Source organism: Tasmannia lanceolata, unplaced genomic scaffold (assembly GCF_043159265.1).
Source record: "Tasmannia lanceolata isolate RefF3 unplaced genomic scaffold, GAP_Taslan_0.1 ptg000002l, whole genome shotgun sequence".
Lineage (NCBI taxonomy): Eukaryota > Viridiplantae > Streptophyta > Magnoliopsida > Canellales > Winteraceae > Tasmannia > Tasmannia lanceolata.
In genome coordinates this window covers 56,979,229-57,000,748 of record NW_027518679.1, presented here as the reverse complement: position 1 = coordinate 57,000,748, position 21,520 = coordinate 56,979,229, and the positions used below count along the sequence as shown (strand labels likewise).

The 21,520-nt window shown below is 38.2% G+C and overlaps 1 protein-coding gene across 1 annotated transcript; it reads right to left on the bottom strand.

Annotated features, from left to right (window-relative positions):
* Nucleotides 1–8,563: 8,563 nt before the first annotated feature.
* On the bottom strand, nt 8,564–18,592 carry LOC143880463 (B-type cell cycle switch protein ccs52A-like). Its single transcript, XM_077383499.1, has 10 exons — nt 17,626–18,592; nt 17,374–17,496; nt 16,996–17,100; nt 12,235–12,414; nt 11,832–11,894; nt 11,436–11,630; nt 10,114–10,215; nt 9,961–10,023; nt 9,758–9,826; nt 8,564–9,149 (listed from the first exon to the last, which is right to left on the bottom strand). The coding sequence occupies exons 1-10, from the start codon at nt 18,151–18,153 to the stop codon at nt 9,096–9,098; spliced, it is 1,482 nt and encodes a 493-aa protein (XP_077239614.1). The 5' UTR covers nt 18,154–18,592; the 3' UTR covers nt 8,564–9,095.
* Nucleotides 18,593–21,520: the final 2,928 nt, after the last annotated feature.

The window sequence follows — 21,520 nt, the reverse complement described above, 5'->3', positions numbered from 1 at the left end:
TAGCCTGACTCTACTTACTCGGCTTATGTTGTTGCTTATATTGTGTTTGTTTTTTGGCAAATTATATAGGCACAACAATGTTTTGATAATCACCACTAAAATAACTTGTCTTATATGCTTTAGCAGCAGTCCAAAGCTGCGGGCACCCTAATAATTAATGGGAATGATAGGAGATGGATAAAGCATAAAAGACAAGGGGAGATAGTGCATATTATCAAAATGTGGTAACCCAGATTTAGCTTTTGATGGATCAAGGCAGGTTCGATATCAGCTTACTTACCAAAAAACCTGATCCAAGGTAGGGTCGATGGATATGGGCCGGATTTGCAGCCAAGATTGATTTAAAAGGATCCGATCATATCTGCTTCCACACATGAGGCCCAAAATTTTACTGTTAGTATATATAGAGCCAACACCCAGAGTCTTTTTACCATTTTTCTTCTATAATTATTCGTGAGAAATTCCTATGCCTGTCCTATGTTTCTAAGTAAAATAAGGGCATGTAAAAGTAGAGATGGGGACCTCTTTTTTCAACTATTCATACCATTGGCTTTAGCATAGATGTATTAACTTACCAAGTTCTCCAAAAGCTTAAGTTGTTGGAGAAGGCAGTATTTAATCTTTTATACTTTAACACTCCCCTCACGTATGACCCCTCTTTTGGGTTTTGCCATTGTATGTGGATTTTGCTACTAAGGAGGTTTGAACCTTGTTAACTTACCATGTTCTCGAAAAGCTTAAGCTGTTGGAGAAGGCAGTATTTAATCTTTTATACTTTAACAAGATGTAACTTAAAAATAAGACAATGGATGAAAATTCTTAAAAGATATATGCATCGATTTCTTTGTCTATCAAATATATAATCTCTTAAAAAGAGATGAAAATTTATAATCTCTTATATCCTATTACTAATACCAAGAACCAACATTGTTCCTGGCAATTTATAATATTGATGGATTTTAACCAATGACCACATTAATGATTTTAACCAATGATCACATTAATGATCAATGGACAAAATTAAATCTCTCAGAGCATATGAGTCATGAAATCAACATGATCTTTAAAAATCATCAATGTAAAATACCATTCCTTTTAGATCATGAATTTGCTCTTATAAGATATTTTTAGTGATCAATTGTTTTAGGGCAGTGATAAATCGACTCCCAAATATCTCAGATCGACCCCATGTGTCTCTCTCTCTCCTTTGGGTTAGAGAGAGAAAGAGGAGAGAGATAGTATGTACTATACAATCCTATATGTATGTACAATATAAAAGAATGAAGAGAAAAAGAAAATAAAATATAAACATGTGTCAAAATTTATAGAACCAAAGCTTACGATTGTATTTTATACCAAAAAGTGTCGGTGTCCTTTTGCATTAATTGTGCACTTTGTGCCTTGTTCCTTTTCCCAAACATAATATTATAGCCTTACAAGATAAGGATTTATACGTAGAAATTTGAAATAAAAATAAATAAATAAAGGAGAAGCTAATGATATTGGCACTACAATGTCACTGCCATATTTGATAATTGAACTAACTCACCTTGTCGGGACCACATTTCAGCTGATTTTTGCAACGATGCCGCTGGGTTTATCATTCCTACTACAGAGTGCTGCTATGGAGATCGATAGTGGAACCGCGAGTGTAACCTAACAAATCCCCACATGCCACATGGCATGGGAGGCGTAGTTTTGACATTTTCATGTCGAAAAAGCCAAAAATCAAGGGAAAGATTGCTAATGTGTTAAGAGGCTACTTGTTCGGTTCCACTCTAGGTCCCAAACTCGGTTTCCATATCATTATTCCCTACTATAATAAACGTTCAACAGCTGAATAATTACTAAAAGACAAGGTGAGTTAATGCAATTATAAAAACTGGTAGTGCGAATATCAATACCCAAAGAGAAATCTGCTTATTTACGAGCCGAGCTGAGCCGAGCCGAGCCGATTAAATCCGGCATGCAGCGAAGTGGGGACAGTGAGTACAGCTGGTGCTTTTGTCGTGTAGCGGTGAGGAGGTGGTCCCCACCAAAAGGCAAATCAGGTGTGGTCACTTTCATACTGATTCTCGATTTTCTGATTTGAGCAGGCGCAGGGCAAGGGGTGCACAATTCTAAAGTTAATACTCCACTAATAATATTTTAAAATTTTAAAATATTATTATATTATAAAAACTAAAAAAATATTAAAAATAAATTTTTTCCCACCAGAACTAACGGCAAACCGTCGAGAGTAACGCCGTCTATTGGTGGGAGACGGCGTTAGGTTCCGTCAGTGGGAGACGGAAGTAGGGTTTGGTTTGCTTATACGCTAAGCTTGCATCGTTACATGTCGGCTCTTGATCGATCTTTGAAAATCTGATATACCAAAAAAAAAAATACCCCGATTATGCAACCCTAAAATCTGATATATTGTGTATTTATTTTGACTTTGCCCTTATTTAAGTTTGGAAAACACTTTGAAAATGGGATTCCGTTTTGAATTTCAAGATGTATTTATTGCTTTTATAGGGTTTTAAGCTCATTCCTTTTGTCTTTTAGTGGACAAGGCTCTAACGTATGTTGCTCCTTTTTTTTTCCAAAACGGAATCCCGTTTTCCTAGTAGTGCTCTTTAAATTGCTAGGGTGGGATGATTGGACTGATTTTTGGTAGAAGAATAGTAGAAATGTTTTTTTTAATCTTTCGTTATCTCTTCCACTATCTCTCTCTAATATATATATATATATATATATATATATATATATATATATATATATATAGAAAGAGAGAGAGAGAGAGAGAGGGATAAGTGTTTGTGCGCTTAAGTAGTTATAACGCCTCCCATTCGTTTAAATATTTGGGTCCCACATCCAAGAACCAATGGGAGACGTTATAACCACTTAAGCGCATCAACGTTTTCCTCATATATATATATATATATATATATAATGACATGCCTACTTTTTTTGTTTTACTTGGCTCCAACTGCCGATCCAAACATTAAGGGCCTGTTTAAATACCCTTTGAATTTGGATTTGGAGGTGAATTTGGATTTTTAAATCCAAATTCGGCGTTTGGCAAGCCTTTATAACATCTGGATTTGGATTTGAGTGAAATCCACAAGATTTACAAATTCCTCATGTTAGTGTAATTTTTTGGATTTATAAATTCTTTCTGCGAGAGGTTATTTATAAATCTAAATCTGAACCGTAAGGGGTTAAAATGACCAAAATATACCAAAAAAGTGTTAAATGACTTAAATACCCACATGACATTAAAAACTGATCAAAATACATCGTATTATGTAAAATGACTAGAAAACCCCCGAGTCAGGCAAAATGACCGAAATACCCCTATACTAGGTAAAAATGACAAAATACCCCCGAGTCGTGCAAAATGACTAAAATACCCTTATGACATAAAAATGATTTAAATAACCTCATACAGGGTAAAATGACTAAAATACCCCAATATCATGAAAAATTACTAAATACCTCTAGATCAAGTAAAAATGACCTATGGCTTATAAAAAATGACTAAAATGACTAAATATACCATCATGAGATAAAAATAAGTCATACTAGGTAAAATGACTAGAAATATCCCTATACCAGGTAAAAATGACAAAATACCCCCGAGTTGTGCAAAATGACTAAAATTCCCTTATGACATAAAAATGATCAAAATAACTTCATATAGGGTAAAATGACTAAAATACCCCAAGATCATGGAAAATTATCGAAATACCCCTATATCAAGTAAAAATGACCTATGGCTCATGTAAAATGACTAAAATGACTCAAAATACCCTCATGAGATAAAAAATATAAAAATATGCCATATAAGGTAAAATGACTAGAATACCCGGGTCATGCAAAATGATCGAAATACACCTATACGGGGTGAAAATGACCAAATACCCTAAGTCATGGAAAATGACTAAAACACTCTTATGACACAAAACATGATCAAAATACCCCCTTATAGGGTAAAATGACAAGAATACCCTTGGATCATGGAAAATGGCTGAAATGCCCCGATATCAAGTATTTCAGGGCTTTTTGGTTTTGTTAGATTTCAAATTCAAATCCAAAGAGCATCCAAACGAAAAAAAAAATTAATTTAGATTTGAAATCCAAATCTATACGTGGTCATCCAAACGACATTATTTATAAATTTGTGAATTTTAAAATTCTTGATTTCAAATCCATGGATTTTGGAGATCCAAATCCACCTACAAATCCAAATCCAAGGGGTGTTCAAACGGGCCCTAATGGACAGTATTTGAGAATAACAGCTAGATCTGAATGTGGCCACTTGATCCACATCTTAAGGCCTGAAATTATTTTGGATTGTAATCCAGGCATACCCAGAAAATCCGACGTCCTTGATCTAAAGTGAGGGCACCAATGCACAAATGGAGTTCAAATCCCCATAAAATCAATAAATACAGCTTTAAAAAAAGTCAAATCAACGGTGATGTCCATCCCATTTTTATTTTCAACACGGAATCCCGTTTTCAAAGTGTTTTTCTTTCATATTCCTGCTTTTCATTTTAACGACGATTCTCTGCTGTTAGAGTTTCTTCTTTCTTCCTAACCGTAAGCAGCAAGCAAACTACACTCTACACTTGATACTAATATATTTATATTTTTAATATTTTTTCTTGAGCAGATTTTAATTTCCCCTCTTAAATTATATTATTTGGGATGGGTTTTGACATGTGTCGCTGATAATAATTTTTTACTATATTTATTTTATTTTATTTTATTTTTTGTATTTTTAGTACTCACGCATAGGGGTGGACATGGTTCGGTTCGGTTTTGGGGTATACCGAGAACCGAACCATATATAATCGGTTCCCTGAAATTGGAACCAGTACCGAACCATATATGTTTGGAACCGAACCGAACCAAAACCATATATAATCGGTTCGGTTCGGTTCTGGGTTTACCCGACCTTCACCAAATGTAGATATTTTGCCTAATCGTATTTATAATCGGTTTGGTCCTGTTTATATATGAACTACAAAGACTAACATGTACGAATTTGGAATAATCAGGCACAAATTTGCACAAATTTGGGCAATGCAAAAATTATATATGACCTACAAACATGCACAAATTTGGAATAATCAAGCACAAATTTGGGGGGTGAATTAAAATTTTAAAGGCAAAGCAACACGTTAAAGAGGGGTGAATTAAAAGGGGGTGTGGTGATTTTATCAAGTGATGAGGCATTGGGTTTTAAGGTGAGGGTCGGTTCTCGGTTCGGTTTTCGGTTCTGGGATCCCAAACCCAGAACCAAACCGAATTTCCATCGGTTCCAGGATATCAGAACTGGAACCGAACCGAACCATATAAATATGGAACCGAACCGAACCGAACCATATGTGCCCGTTCGGTTTGGTTCCTTGGTTCGAACCGGAACCATGTCCACCCCTACTCACGCATGTACAATATAAGTAGGACCTAAGAGTTCTATTCGAAATGGATCTTGAACCAAACTGAGAAAGTAGGATTCGAAAGAACTCCGAAAAAGATCCAACCGATAACATGTCCCAACGGATTGTCACCAAGACATTGGTGGATCCATTGACACCCATATAGTTCAGCCCAAAAGGGCAAAAAAAAGAAGTGAAATCTCAAGCGAAGTACTAAGATTTTCATTACATAATTCAAGACATAAGTTAAAAAGCCAAGGAGTTAAATATCAAAAAAATTCTTATCAAATGAGGTAATGCCTACAATTTGTTTTATTCTATGGCAATTCTGCTTCAATATCCCCGTTATATATTCTATGTAAACCAAAGCATATTAGGGGCTATCTAAATTCTATGTAAACCAAAGCATATTAGGGGCTATCTAAATTCTATGTAAACCAAAGCATATTAGGGGCTATCTAAAAATTGGATCATATATATAAATAAGCAAACCCCTCCAAAAAATTCCAAAATCAAAAGTTTTATACAACAAATCTCAAGGTACTGCATGTGTCCTTTTTAAAAGATTTGTATATCGTGTTTCAAGGTAGTATGTGTATCCATACTACCGTGGAAGGATACACATACTACCTAGAATGTAGGCTCACACTATCCTGTAAGGATATACATACTATCCTTCTACGATAGACAAACCATGGAAGGAGATTGTTGCGGCCAAAATATGGATGGACACTGAGATGGCTCCGAAAGTGAATAAGTGATGCCTGTGCACACAAACAAACGGTCAGAAGACCACCTCCGGGAAGGCCCTCCGATGCTTAAGTCAGTGACCGCAACATAACGTATTTGATGCTATAGAAAGGTTACCTTTGAGTGGTTTATCTATGATGAGAGTCTATAGAGAAAAGTTGTCTCTGAAAGGCTTTTCCCTGATTGGCAGGAGACCTTTCCAGGAATTCTAGGTTTCCTTCTTGGACTAAGTGGGTTTCCTCTCGAATACTAGATTTCCAAGATTATCCTGTGGCAGTTGGCTCTGGAGTTGTAGCCTTAAAGTTTATAGGACTTCCACTCATGAAGGACTTCCACTCATGAGGTGTGAAGTTACCCTTCTGCCCCAGCACGACTAAGCCCACCTGTGCCACATATCCTTCTTCTATTGGGTGACCATTTTTGCCCCCATTAGAGATACACCTTATCCCCAAAGAATACAAAGACCACCCAGAAAGGTAGACCTGGCAAACGGATGGGTCGGGCTGGGTCAACCCGCAGTGATGCGGGTGCGGGTCCACGGGTCGGGTGAGGAAATGACCCGCATTTTTGCGGGTCAAAATTTCGGTGACCCGCGCGGCCCGCGGGTGGGCTGGGTCAACCCGCAAATATGAGATTATAATAATTATTCTGATTTGACAGCATCTGTTTTTCCATAATTGTCATAACCTTCTTAGGTATTTTTTTCGTAATTTTACAATTTTATAACCATTTTTAGGTAATTTTTCATTTAATAACTTTAGCTTTTTTTACTTTTTTTTGTGTAATGATTACTTTTTTTCGTTTCCTAGTAACATTCGCCATGTGCGTTTCTTTTCGCACCACGATGGCCACTTGCCGAGAAATTGCCATAGGAGAAGCTTGGTAGCAAATTCTTATAAAATAAAAAACACAACGAAATGTTATCAACACTACTGTTTCTTATGAGCGCACTCTCACTTTATTAAAAGTATGGTATGGCCCACACCATAGGATGATCCAAACCATCCATTAGATGGGCCATAGCCTAAATAGGTTATGCTTCAAAAATCATTTCCATAGGATGATCCTAACCCTCCAATCTGAATGTTAGAGGGTTGATCCTAACCCTCTATAGATCGGAGGGTTAGAATCAACCAATGGAAATAATTTTGGGGCATAACCTATTTAGGCTATGGCCCATCTAATGGACGGTTTGGATAATCCTATGGTGCAGGCTATACCGTACTTTTTATAAAGTGAGGAGTTCCCTCATAAAAAACAGTAGTGATGATAACATTCTCAAAAAAATTAAAAAATACTGTAAAAATGCGGGTGCCCGCGGGTTGACCCGACCTGACCCGTGTTTTTACGGGTTGGGTCACCCGCGGGTTAGTTTTTGACGGGTCACTAAAACTTAGACCTGTGCCTGCAAATTTGCGGGTGGGTCGGGTCGACCCGTGGGCACGGGTCGCTTTTGCCAGGTCTACATAAAGGAAGACAAACCAAACCAAAATATTCGTAGGAGAGATACTAATAACTATACGTAAACTAGGCATTGTTATCTAAGTATACAATTCTCCCCTACCCCAAAGTAGGGCCTTGTGCTTTCAAGTACGGTGAATCTCCTTTTGAACTAATGTATGTGTATATTCATATAAGAATGATTGTATTTCTCCTTCTAGGGTAGTGGGCGTTCAAAAAATTAAAAAATTATAAAGAAAAAAATAAAAATAAATCATACCTTGGCTGGTTAAAAGAAATGATCACCCTTAAATAGTCGTAGGTTAAGAGAGAGGTTTTTTAGAAAGGGGTATTTAAGTCCTTTAGTCATCAAAACTGGGTGTATTGGGAGTTTCTTTAAAAGCATGGCAACTTGGTAGTTTTTGTAAAATATTTCTTGGCAACTGAAGTACTTTTTCCGTTTTAAGAGAGGTTCCTAAATCATTTTCAATTTCAATAAGTATTTCTAAGTAATTGGTGTTGACACCCTCAAATTAATGTATTTCCCAACAATTTGTCCTATTTTGATTTGCTTTTACACTTGTGTGTAGGCAAACATGAGTGTCATGCGTAAATCCAAGGGCACCTATACCACCCAAACGTAAACTATTACTCCCCCAAATTTCACCCCCCATTAGGTTAAAATTTGCATCTTCTTAAAACACCAATAAAAAAAGGGAAATAATAAATGTGCCCATTTTCATCACTAGGGACACCCAGCAGAGGGTATCAATGACTGCAGAGGGGCTGATGTACTTCACGTCAGAAGGATTCAACGGATTTGATTGCCACGTACAATGAACTTCACGTCAGAAGGATAGTTGGGCGTCCCATGCGATGAAAAGGGGTGCACTTATCATTTCCCTAAAAAAATATGTATGGTTAAGAACATCAACCCCATAAAAAATGATAAGAACAATGAACTTCCTTTATACAAAACTAATGGGTAATCTGTTAAGAGACCAAAATGTTGCTTCCATGATATTCACTACTCAGCCTCTCTCCATAATACAAGGGAGGAGCCAACACAACTGACCAACACCTCCCAACATATATCAACATCTCTGTGGAAACCAAAAACAGATATTCACTACTCGGTCTCTCTCCATAATACAAGGGAGGAACGAATACCTCCCAACATATATCTACATCTCTGTGGAAACCAAAACATAATTTTCTTTCTTTTTACTAAAAAAATAAGACCTTGCAATTTGCAAGAAAGCGCAAAATAAGATTACTCTCCTACTCCATTGCCGCTTCATTACTCATATTCCTCCATTTTCGCTTCAATAGGCATGCATGGTTTCACGACCCAAATAACGTGATCTCGTAAGAATCGCCCGCCGTGCAACAAAATAGTTGACCTCCCACGGTTCTTGGATTACCGACGGGAGTTTCACTGTTCTGTGAATTTGAGGTTCGATGCTCTATCAGAGGTCACCGGATTTGAGTTCTGCCAAGTGATGAGGCTCCAATATCGCTATCCGTGTTCTGAACAATGTCAATGATCTCCCATTATACTTCTTATAAGCACAAAGGTAGAGATAGTAATAAAGAAAAGCCTTTTTTCTTTTTTTTTCTTTTTTTTTAAAATGGGAGTACTAAAGAACACCTACGTACAAATGAGTAGATTTCAGAGTAGACTAGGCCGAAAAATTAGCTCACAAGCTCAGAATATTAGTTTTTGAAGAAAAATAAAGACAATTTATTCAATCGAAATTTTGAGATGGGGTTACAAATATTCATTTTGAAATAACTTTCTAAGGCCCTGTTGGTTTTAGATTGTAAGAACCGATTGTGAGTCCAAATCCGATCATTTTGAGTCCAATAATCGGATTTGGACTAACAATCTAAAACAATCACGAAAGCCGCCTTCTCCTTTAACAAAGCCAACTGCCCGTGACTACCAAAAGAATGGATTTACAAAGAGTACCGCTTTCCAAGACCTGCCCTAGAGCCAAAGAAGTAACTAAAACATTATGTTTGATCATAGCCTAAGGGAGATTTTTTTTTTCACTGATGAGAAATTCAGGAGGTTAGAGCTAAAGGGTGATGTGTATTATAATAAATTTCTCTGTTTTGATTAATGGATTACTTACCTGAGACTTCGGAGAAGGGAACACATTCCAAAACCGAAGTGTTTCGTCTCCTGCACCTGTGACAATTGTCTGAAAAAAGGAACTATTAAAATCATTAAAAGCAAAAGGCTCCTACGAGTGAAAGAGAAAATGAACTGCATTTGCAGCTTCCTTAAATAAACAAAAAGAAGACCGAAGGAATAGAGGAACAAAGACTACGGCACCTGCCCATCAGGTGAGATGGCAAGATAAAGAACTCTATACGTATGGCCGGTAAGTGTAGCCAGCTGTGGTAGCACAGAAATAATATAAACTGATTAGTAAATGGAGTTTGTGATTGTTTGGGAAAACTTACAGATGCATGCTAGCATGTGTACCTTTGACATGGCTGGATATCTCCACACAATTATTTGATTTTGGGAGTAGCCATGGGTGCTGACGAGTTCATTGACATTCTTAGACCACACAAGATTGCATACCTGCACGACAAGTGATAGTGGGGATGAGTATCTTATAATGCCTGTTAAAGCAAGCTTTTCTAAGAGTTCTGTTTAGGGGTGCAAGTTTGGCCCTGTCAGCCCTGACCCGCCCTGAGCCCGAACAGGGTCAGGGCTGGATTTTCCAACCCTGAGGGCGGGTCAGGGTTCATTTTTTTAGACCCTTACTCAGGTCGGGTCGGGTTCTGGGTTAATGCCTCGGGTACCCTGACCCGGCCCGGCCCTAAGTTTTCTATTATAGAATTGAATCATCTGTGCATGTTTCTTTTGCTAATGTTTTCTATTATCTTGGATTGATGTTTATTTAGATTATTATTATTAATTGTCTCTGTTGCCCGTCATGTTATTGAATTCATATTGTCTTATTTTGTTGCCTTTCTCTGTTTATTGATCATTTTGTTCTATGCTTTATTTTTGTCACTCTTAACAGGTATTTGCGCTAGGGTCAATTAGGGCCGGGCCGGCCCAATCAGGGCGGGCCAGGGCCAGCACTGAGCCCTGTAGGGCGGGCAATGGGTTGAGGTTTTTCGGCCCTGACTCAGGGTCAAGGCCGAGATAATGGGTTCCAGGGTTGGGCTAGGGTTTTGAAAAACCCAACCCTGTTGCAGCCCTAGTTCTGATACAGTTGTCATGACTTTCTGGTTTGCCCATCTAACTAATCAAGTCTAAAAACTCTCGTGAGTCATGATTGAGCGTTAGAAGAGCATCCCTTTAGTTTTTGTGTGTGTGTGGGGGGGGGGGGGGGGGGGGGGGGTTGGCTTTGTTGTCAGGTTTCAGTCTGACTGAGTCAACTTATAAAATCAAAAAAAGGAGGCAGGAACTTTGATCGTTCCATTTTCTTTTCAAATAATTTCCAGGATCCTAATGCCTACAAGAAAAGCTAAAACAAGCATATGGATACACCCAAACAACTTAAACAAAATAAGGTTTGAAGATTCTTTCTCTAGTTTGGAGCATATCACGGTTTTGGGAGGGATCTTTTTCTACTATTGCAAAATAGCCCCGTAACCTCGGGAGAATTCATTTGAACATTTTAGGAAGACTAGTCGTAATAGTGACCTCATGCAAGCACAGGGCCATTGCACTCAAAGTTTGATGGCATCAGATATTGCTGTATGTGATGCATATTTTCCAGTGGTGAAACCAAATTAACAGTTTTCTTTAATAGAATACCTTAAATTTCAAAGCACTTTAAATGATACCTGACTGCCAGTGTCCATGCAGCTCAGATGAGAGTTTGAGGTTGTATTCCAAAACCGAATGCATCGGTCTGCGGTGCCACCACCGGAAGCAAGAAGCCCATGCATATGCGGGGACCACGCAATAGCTTTCACAGCTGCCGTGTGCTCACAGTACTTGAGAACAGGCTGTGTTGAATGTTGATTCCAAACAAAAAGCTGCACAGGGACAGTGTAAAAGAAAAGGTAAAATGTTTGCCATTGGGAAAAGAGAATAAATAAATAAATACTCAAACGTAAATGACAATGTAAAAGAAAAGGTAAGAAGTTTGCCATTGGGAAAAGAGAGTAAATAAATAAATAAGAAAATGAAAATAATTATGGACAAATGTGCATAATGAGGAAGATAAACCAACTCACTCGATTATCATTACCACCAGATGCTAGTTCGCGGTTATCATAAGACCACTTCAGCCCACAAACCTAAACCAATGGACAACTCACCGTCAAGGCCAAGAAATAGCAGTAATAATCAATGCAGCCAAAGAAAAAAATAAGAACAGAACTGGTATTTTATTACAGAAGATTCGTTAATTTATAATAAGAATCAGATTAGTACAACTAAAGTGAACAAGGACACACCCAAATGTTAGTACAGTGAGAGGATCTGGACACACCCACATGTTAGTACAATATGAGGATCTGATAAGATGCAAGAGAGATGCAGTCAATACTCAAACCTAAGCATGCTAAGATAGAGTCCGAACATATGAAGAAATAGAGTATGGGGTCCAAATAAATGCAATATATGTAAGACTCTAACCTCTGACTTGTGCCCTGTGAGTTTGCTAACAGAATCTTCATCAGCACGAATATCACGTTGAAGAATTGTCTTGTCCCGACTACCTGAAGACAGTAGAGACGAACTCCAGGCCAGAGCTCCAACTCGCATACGATGTCCCTCCATGGTCCTTACCTTTTTGCAGCGAGATGCATCCCAAATCTATACAAAGTAAAGCCTCAAAGTCATCAAACAACTACACTTAGGTTTAGGAAACTTAGAAATTTAGCATTAGATATAATGCAATATATTCAGTTCCTCACATGAAGTTTAAATGATTAGAACAATCAGAAGCTTAAAGGAAATAGTAACAGACTGACGTAAGATGGCCAACTAGGAGGGATATTGCAGGTTTCAGATTTGCAGGCTTTGAGGGTTTCAAAACTGCAGGTTGCAGTTTAGAAAAAAATTGAAAAAGAGAGAGCGAAAAGAGGAGAGAGAACACTTACCCAAGAGGGGTCTTCTCATAAGCCAGGTAACACCAATGTCGGAAGAAAAAACCTTCAATCTTCTATTCTGTCTCAAAAGAGGCCAATGCCCTTACATTTATAGACAAAAGAAACCTCCTTGTTCCAATAAAACTGACTCCCTATCCTATTATGACTTAAATAATAACTTAACACAAATTAAACTCTTAATTGAGACTTACTATTTTTAGTAACCCACACTTAATATTTTTAGTAAATCTGCACTTACTATTGTTAGTAAATTCGATGTTATTATTTTTAGCAAATATGAATTTACTGTATTTAGTACATACGAACTTACTCTGTTTAGTAAGCTTGATGAGGACACTCCAAAGGTACTCTAATGATCCCCCTTAATTGATATTAACACCCCTTTTATAACAAACACTTAAAATTAAAATATAATCCCTAGGATGGTCCCCCATCACTCTCCCCTCTTGGAAAGGCTCAACCCTGCAGAGTATAATCGTTAGCTTCATTAGTGGGAGTTCATCAACCTTCATCTTCACATACATTGCGTATGATTGTCCTTCTCAGCGGACTGGGTACTTCCAACACACAAGTAACTTCAGACACTCATGCCATTGGTTGGAAGTGATGTGCTCAGAAAGTGTGCTCTCAAGGTAATACTTGTACCACGTCAGTTTAGGCAGAAAGAAACTCAGTTCATCCTCTTGGTTTGTAGAATTCTGGTCGTATCTCCTCAAGTAAATAGTAAAAATTCAGCAACAATCCAAACATTACAATCGCTGACATTGTTGGCATGATCTTAAGTTCCCATTGGCCATGTCGACAACTTTTCTTTCTAGGTGTGTTGTACGATGGTTGTTTATTTCTTGATCCACATACAATGTTCATGAACTAACTTTTGTCGAATCCACTTTAAAGGATGATAGCTGCTTTCTTAATCTGTACGTAGTTCAAACGAGCCACGTATTGACAGAATTGTCATTAGATCACTGGTGTGGCACTTGTTTCAGGTAGTGCTTGTCCTCGTGAGCAAGTTTGGATAATAGTAGCTGACAAAAGTAGTCTCTTGCATACTCGTTTGGAAACATACATTTCCCAAGCCTTCTGTATTTCAGACAAGCTTGGATCTGGACAACCAAAGATATTTTTTTTGTATGCTTGCTTAGCCTGGTACATTCGCATGTTGTCTAAATCCTCAAACAAGCAGATTGCCCCATTGTATGTGCCTTGTTTTTCTTGGACGGAGTCTTGGTTTTACCTTATTGTGGCTCTTAAGAGTCTCGGGTGACATAGGAGTCAAAAGGATGTGCTTTCCCTTATGCATGAAACCCTAGGTGTTTGCCCGCTCGCTATGGTATACGGCTTGGTCGTACATCCAAGGAAGTCCCATGAGTATATAAGTCACGTTCATGGGCACAATATCACACCAAACAGAGTCGTTGTAAAGACCACGGTAGTGACTAAGGTGTGCTTTATTTACTGAGATGGTGGTGTTATCTACCCTCACAATCTTGTATGGCTTGGGATGTGGCTAGGCCGTAAGCTTTAGTCGATCAACCATAGCTTGTGATATAACATTCATACTGCTGCCACTGTCGATGATAAGTTTGCAGTACTTATCTCCACTTTTGATGAAGGTGGGAAGGTGGTAGTAAGTAGTCAATTCTCTTGTAGCTCCTCTTTAGCGGCGATCAAAATATGTCGAAGGAAACAAGCTAGTGAAGTATATGCCTCCTCCAAAGGTGACTTGTAAGAGAACTTGCCTTCCTCTTGAGTAGGGATCCCCTCAGGAGCCTCTTCATCTTCTTTCTCGATGGCTAGCTGCACAGGCTTATTGGGGCAGTTGATGAAGTAATGACCTTTGTTGTCACATAGAAAACAACTCTCTCTTAGGTCTTGGCCTTTTAAAGGTCGTTCCAGTAGAAGGGGTCCCCGTGGCTGGTACAAATGGTGTCACTCGCTGAACATTAGGCCAGGGTTGATTGATGTTGGGTGGTGGCGGTCTGGGACCCCGATTGACCTCCATAGGCCTTCGAGGATTCTTGTTGCCTTGGGGTGTAATCCTCCTGACTATGTTCTGTCTCATGCTCTTCTTGATATTAATGGATACATAAGTAGCATCCCCAATGTTACAAAAAACATAAGAGATAGCCATCTCTACGGATTGTCTTAATCGATTTTTGAATCGTGACAATGTGTGCTTTGGGGCCTCAGTAACACCATGTCTCATTGAGAGATCATCAAATCGTCGTGCACAACCAGTCACGCTCAGGCTACGCTAGCGAAGGTGTGATCATCTGATCGTAAAGCTCTTTGCGAAAGTGAGTCTGGAAGTATTTCTCTATGCGTTTTTCTTTCATCTTAGATAAGGGATTGACCGATGGCAGTAATAAAAGACAACCTCAGGACTGGTGTTTATTCCAAACTTTGCTACCTTCACACGAACTCGCTTGGTGATATTGTTCTCTTGATCTGCGCAACTAAATCTAGGTTGGTCTCACTGATCGCGTGCCTTGTAAACAGGGGCATGGGTAGGCATGGGGCTTGGTACTACTGCGACCCTCAGAATGGCTTTAGTGATTTGTGGTTGAATCATGGTCGGTCTCCCGTTCAGTAATCTCATAAAAATCCTAGAATTCTGGGCATATGAAGTCTTTTCATCAAAAATCCTACTAATATATGCTCATTCATTCCATTTGTCCCTTGTAATAGAAATGGATATTGTGCCAAAGTATCTTACCCTTCTCACCATGCGAAACAAGCCAACTTCTCACCAATTGTCCCAAAGACCTTGGAAATGACCACGACACCCCAAAGCTTTAAGCATAGTTTCCAGGGTGGTAAGTGTATGAGAGAAGCACTCCTCCTTGGCTTTTCTACACCAAGCAAGTTCCTTCCCCTTCCACAAAGCATCACCCAAAGAATTGTCTCCCATGAGACTTAAAAGGAAAAGGCCCGAAGGATAATACAGAGTTTGATTATGGAAATCACCACTTGCAAATGTGAAGCCTTCTCATCGAAAATCCTACAATCACTGTTTTGAAAATCTTACGATTTACGATTCAAATTAAATCTTATGGATTTTGATTTCTAGACCCTAAGCAACACAAGTTGTTAAGGACTTCCCTTTCTAATTTAGGACTTTCAACATTTACATGAATTGAATTATAAACTAATCTTATTCAAGTTAATGAAACAGAAACTAAGACCAAGCATAGGCTTCCTTAAACAGCTGATATTACTCTTTATTTCAAATAAGAAACTAACCCGACATGAGTAGACTTACTAGAGTAAATTAATTAAATTTATAGACTACTAATCCTAACTTTTATTCCTAAAGAAGAAATCCCCAAAACCCATATGCATCCCATTGACCGGGCCAACACTATTCTCGAAAACCCAGAGAAGAAGAAACCCTTTGTTTGACAGTTTGACCATGGTAAACTATCAAAATTATAGATTTGGCACTTAGGTGCAATTTTAGAGAATTGATGATGGTGGGAGTTGCCTTGTGCACCCCACTTGACTTTGGAGCATCAGAAACTGCCATGAAGGTGGTCGAGGATGCCCCCCCTCCTTTTTCATTCTCCCCGGCTTGGAAAGAATTTGACCCTGTTGACTAGGCCTAGGGATGATCTTGACGTGTAGCTCTCAGAAGACTCCCCAAATATACTGTTGGCAGTTGAACCTTTGGTGCGGTTACGGTAGAAAGTAGTTATAGATAATTAAATTCACTTGTTCTCTTATGATGAATATAGGTCAATTCAATTCTCGTTTTGTTGAAACAAAAGATTGTAGCACCTTGAGAAAGTGTCCACTAGGGCAACCAGATAAGATTAGAGTTGAAGAAATCAAGAGAGATATAATTTAGTTACTAGGGCGTTTCTCTATGAAAGCCCTGCAAAGGAAAATAATCTAGAGCTCTAGACCCTTTTTCTTGCATGAGTTCCATGGTTGATATGAATGAAAAAGGTCTTCCATACCATTTCTCTTGGGGGAAGACTGGATTAGCACAAAACGTCTTTTCTCAAAATCATGTGTGGGATACACAATTGTCGGGGTCAGAACTGTCTAGGAGTATAAGCAGCAGGCCAGAATACAGTTTTAGTTCCCAAGCACTAAACTGGGACACTAACCACTTGGTAAAATGCCAATGATATCACTCCCCAAAATGGGTGAGTTGATGCAATTACACAATTCATAAAGATAGTAAGATACTCTTCAGCAAACGCAAACAAAACCCACATTCGAATGACTCTGCGCTATTTTTCAAGATACTCTATTCAGGTTACGAAAGATGTCTCACCTGGACTTTGCCAAGATTAGTTCCAACAGCCAAGTGTGTGCCGCGCTGAGCCCAACCCACTGAACAAACACTGTCATCCATTCCTAAGTCGCACAGCTTAGTCACCTGCATTATCACGAAGAACACACAAGAACAAGTTAGTCAACAACAGAAAGCCCCATATCCAGGTCAAAACACAATAACACATGTCAATTCAAAAACACAAAAATAAAATAAAATTTCAGGAAGGCGAGCCCCAGGTGAAAGCTATGTAGTTACAATAAGAATAGTTGAGTAATTAAACTTGTGATTCAACCTCCAATTGAAAAGGAAAACTGAACCATTAGCTATCAATCTGAGTGAGAAAAAAAAAGCTAGTTTAGAGCAAAAATCTCTCACCTTACTACTGCAAGCATTCCACAGATAAACACAATTACCCAAACCAACAGCCAACACATTATGCGAAGACCAATCGACAAGATTCAGATAAAAATCATCTTGCAATGCAGGAGCATCAAGCACCTATAACAACACCAGAACATAAAAATACCAAAATCAAATAAAAATCATAGAACTCCAATCCAGATTACCGCGTATTAAAACCCAAATCAAAATCAAATAAAAAGCATAAAATTAACCTAAAAATCATACCTTGTAAGGAGACCTAGGAACCTTCCTAGGAGTCTTTGGAGGGCTATGAATAACCCCAGGCAAATCCCAATCAAAACTAACAGGAGAAAGAGAATTCAACAAACGTCGAATCTCAGTCTTATATCTGAATATATTTCTACTGGGAGTACTACTAGAAGAAGAGGAAGAAGGAGAACTCATCACATCATAACCAGGCCAAAACCCATTAGATTTATTGGGTGAGAAAACCCTAGAATCAGGCCCAAAAAGCACGGTCTTAAGAAGGGTAGAATAGGCATTAGAAGTGTCTTCTCTCGAGTCTGATGAAGAAGGGTTTGAAGAAGGGGAAATATCGAATAGGGCGAAATTGGAACCTGATCTGCTTGGAATAAAACGATCACTGTATATGGTTGAGGGTGAAGGATGAGAAGGTGTATTTAGAGATAGGTTTGGTCTGGACATTGTTGGAGGGAGATTTAGTTGGGAAGAAGAGGGTCTTTGAGAGCTAATAATTTGATTCTCCATTGAAGGGATTGGAGAATCATCCATCTTCAGATAAAACCAGAAGCTCAGCTTTTCTCCTTCTTCCCTTTGTTAATTTTACTTCCTCCTCCACTCTTTTCTCTTCTGTTGGACTTCACGTTTTCCTCTTTTTTTTTTCTTTTTCTTCTAACACTATTTTCTGCCACTGCACGAAAAACATTTCCTAGGAAAAAGTTTTACAATAACATGAAATTTTGGAAAAAATTTGCCTTTCTAAACTCTTCATCAAAAGATCCTGCCAATATGACCGTTCCTTTCCCTTTTCCGTACGGACTCTATTCATAGCGCGAAGCCGGTTGGGGTGCAATTCGGGTCGGGTTGGAAAAAAGAGTTCTCAGGTCGGATCGGGTCGAACCTCGTCGGGTTAGAAATCGGGTCGGGTTTCGGTTGGAAAAATGGGTTCCTCAAGTTGGCCTAAACCCGACCGAAGTTGCACCCCTAGTTTTTGTAGTTTCCTTCCCACAAGGATATGTTGTATTTTGGGATTGAGCCATTAGCTCAATCGTTGAGGCTTTGGTCTTCGATGGTGAGGTTGCAGCTTACCTACCAAAAAAAAAGGATATTGTATTTTATTTACTCTTTGAGCTGTTATTTGATACGATCGGTAGGTATTTTTAAATTAATATTAGCTGGGAATAGTGTAGTGGAGGCTCTATGATTGATGATCTTTACACCATTCCATTAGTTATTAGGCTCTGTTTGTTATGGTTTTTTGAGAACATGTTGTGAGTTTAAAACATTGTTATGACTGCCCCTCCTTGCGTGCAGGGGCGATGCCACATGAGAGGAAAGGGGGGCAATTGCCCCCCTTAATTTTTTGGAAAAAAAAAATATACCTTCATGTTTTAATATTTTTTTTATCTTTACCCCTTTTTTAAAAAAATATGCCCCCCTTTCCAATCATCCCTAACATAGAAAATAAGTTTAAAATTTTAATTTTACCATTTTTATCTCCCTTTTTTTGCAAAATTTACTATAATTTTTGCCCCCTTGTGCAAAATTTCAGATAGAAATTTTTTCTATCTTAATTTTAAGATACATAAAAAAATTACTATAATTTTTGCCCCCTTGTGCAAAATTTCTGGCATCGCCCCTGCTTGCGTGCACTACATGTGGCTCAGAAAACTTCCAGTGCGACCCAGATGCCCCATCCTCAGTACTCTGCCAGGGCTCGTCTTTCTTATTTCCTTGTTTAAGGCCGTGTTTGTTTTGGATTTTTAGAAGCCATTGTGAGTAGAAATTTGATTATTGGACTCCAAATTAAACGCAATTTGAATTCTAATAATCGTTTTTTACTCAATCAGTTCTCAAAATCCAAAACAAATTGGGCCTAAATGAATAGTATTGGCATGTAAATCCTCTAACCGGCCATTTGCAAGTTAATAATAACACGCCGGTACAAGTAAAGAGCGAAGATTGTTTGGGCATGGCTCATCGACATTAGGTGCCCATTTAGTAGATGAATGTCTCCTTTGGATACATGGATTTTACTACCCAGGATTATAAAATCAAGTTTTATGGCCAATTCTGGACCCAGTCAGTAAGGGGATGCTTAATTCATTGGCCAATTGTGGACTCAGTCGGTGGGGAATGCATAATATGCTGACCTGGTCGACAAGAATTTTCTGAACAATAGACAAAGCGTATGATCCCGAGATGTACTGATTACTGTTATTGATGTCTGTATCGAATTACACTCTGAAATTTGACTCTGTATACTAATTCCCTGACATTTGTGTTCCGGGCCTTGTTTATTGTCTCTATTGGATCTTATTCCGTGTTACTATTGAGCCCATTATTATGAGCAAACTCACTGATTTCTGTACTTACGCCATTTACTTATTTACCTCGACTTACACTTATATCTGTTATTGTAACTCTTATTACTTCACACGAGCGTTGGCTCACCCGTGGTTTACAAATTACAGATCTCAAGGCTTGATTCCAGTGCAGACTTGGAGTAGCGAGGGATTTGCCATGTATAGGAGATCCTTAGTTCTTTTGATTTCTTTTCGAGTGAGTATTAGTTAGAATATGGAACATGTTATTAATTTAAAGGTTATTGGGGAGAGGGTGTGAGACATTCATGATTACTATGTTAAACACTTATGGATGGATTTTGAAATTGGATTGGTAGTTAAATAAATTGAGCAGGGTTCTGTTTATTCTGCTAGCCTTGCATGCTTGTAGAGTTCACTTTGTAGGTATGTGGTGCTGTTATGTTCCAAGCCATGATAATTGTTTGGGGCGTGACACCTTTAAAGAAGAGAAGTATAGTTAATCCAATAAGTATTCTTAGACGTTAGTTTATATAAGAATCTGAAAGCTACAAATAAGCCCATTTAAAGTATCCTGTATTCTCGTTCCTCTGATACACGTGTTTTAGCATATGCACCGATTTAACACAATTTACAAACGTTTTCCCAGGCTTGTAGTGCACTCACTTTAACATTATTGCCTTCGAACTTCTCTCCTTTCGAGTTGATTTACTCATTTCTTGCAAATGAAATGGAAATTATGTAATCATCCTGTTGTATTTTGAAACTGAATTAAGTTCATAAATTGCATTGTTTAAATTGCATATTGCATTGATTTTGAACTTCTGTCAGTAATTGTATTTAAGGCCAGCCCTCACCATTTGTATGGCTGAAAGTAAACTTTATTAAATTTCGAATACCCATTTGCTTATGTGCTTCAGGCCTTTTATCATTCTTTACTGATCATTAGATTTAGATTTCTTCCTATCATCGTTTATTGATGAAATTAACCCACTGTCCAATCTATTACTTAAACTATACCTGCTACTGCTGTCAGTTTTAATGGGCTTTATTATCATACTGTAAGCTGAATATTTCTCCACGTTTGATTAGGAAATGAAGTCATTGGGTTGCATTCACATATACATCTGCACTCACATATACGTATGCACTTACCCTTGCTAGTTCCTATCAACATATCATCCTGTCAATAGCCATATATTGAATCTCTACTTAACATTTCTTGTCATTCAAGTTCTACTTTTTTGCAAACAATATCATAGCTTTGAATACCATTTTGTTGAAAATAAATCTATTTGCCTCATTCTTGTTATTTAGGCAGGTTAAATTTCATAAAGAATAGTTTCTTGGTTGTGCTGTTGTACTTATGATACCCGTGGCATTTGATATTTAAGCATTTCGCAAAACGCATCTTGCAATTCGAATCAAACAGTGCAACTGAATTTTATGCCTGCTAAGACAGCCAAATAAGTTTTTCCATCGTCACACGTTGGCCTCACAACTCACCGGCCAAGCTAAGCTCTCCACAACAGGTCAGTACTTCGAACCTTAGGACTTCATTCACACTAAGCAACCTAAACTCTAAGCCCCAAGTG

Bases quoted from the DNA above. Each gene is read 5' to 3' on its own strand.
- LOC143880463 (XM_077383499.1), bottom strand. From the start codon at position 18,153: ATGGATGATTCTCCAATCCCTTCAATGGAGAATCAAATTATTAGCTCT. The intron at 17,101-17,373 runs GTGAGAGATTTT...GTGATAATGCAG, and splicing joins GGAATGCTTGCAGTAGTAAG to GTGACTAAGCTGTGCGACTT. The intron at 12,415-16,995 runs GTGAGACATCTT...TACTTTGTATAG, and splicing joins CTAATCTTGGCAAAGTCCAG to ATTTGGGATGCATCTCGCTG.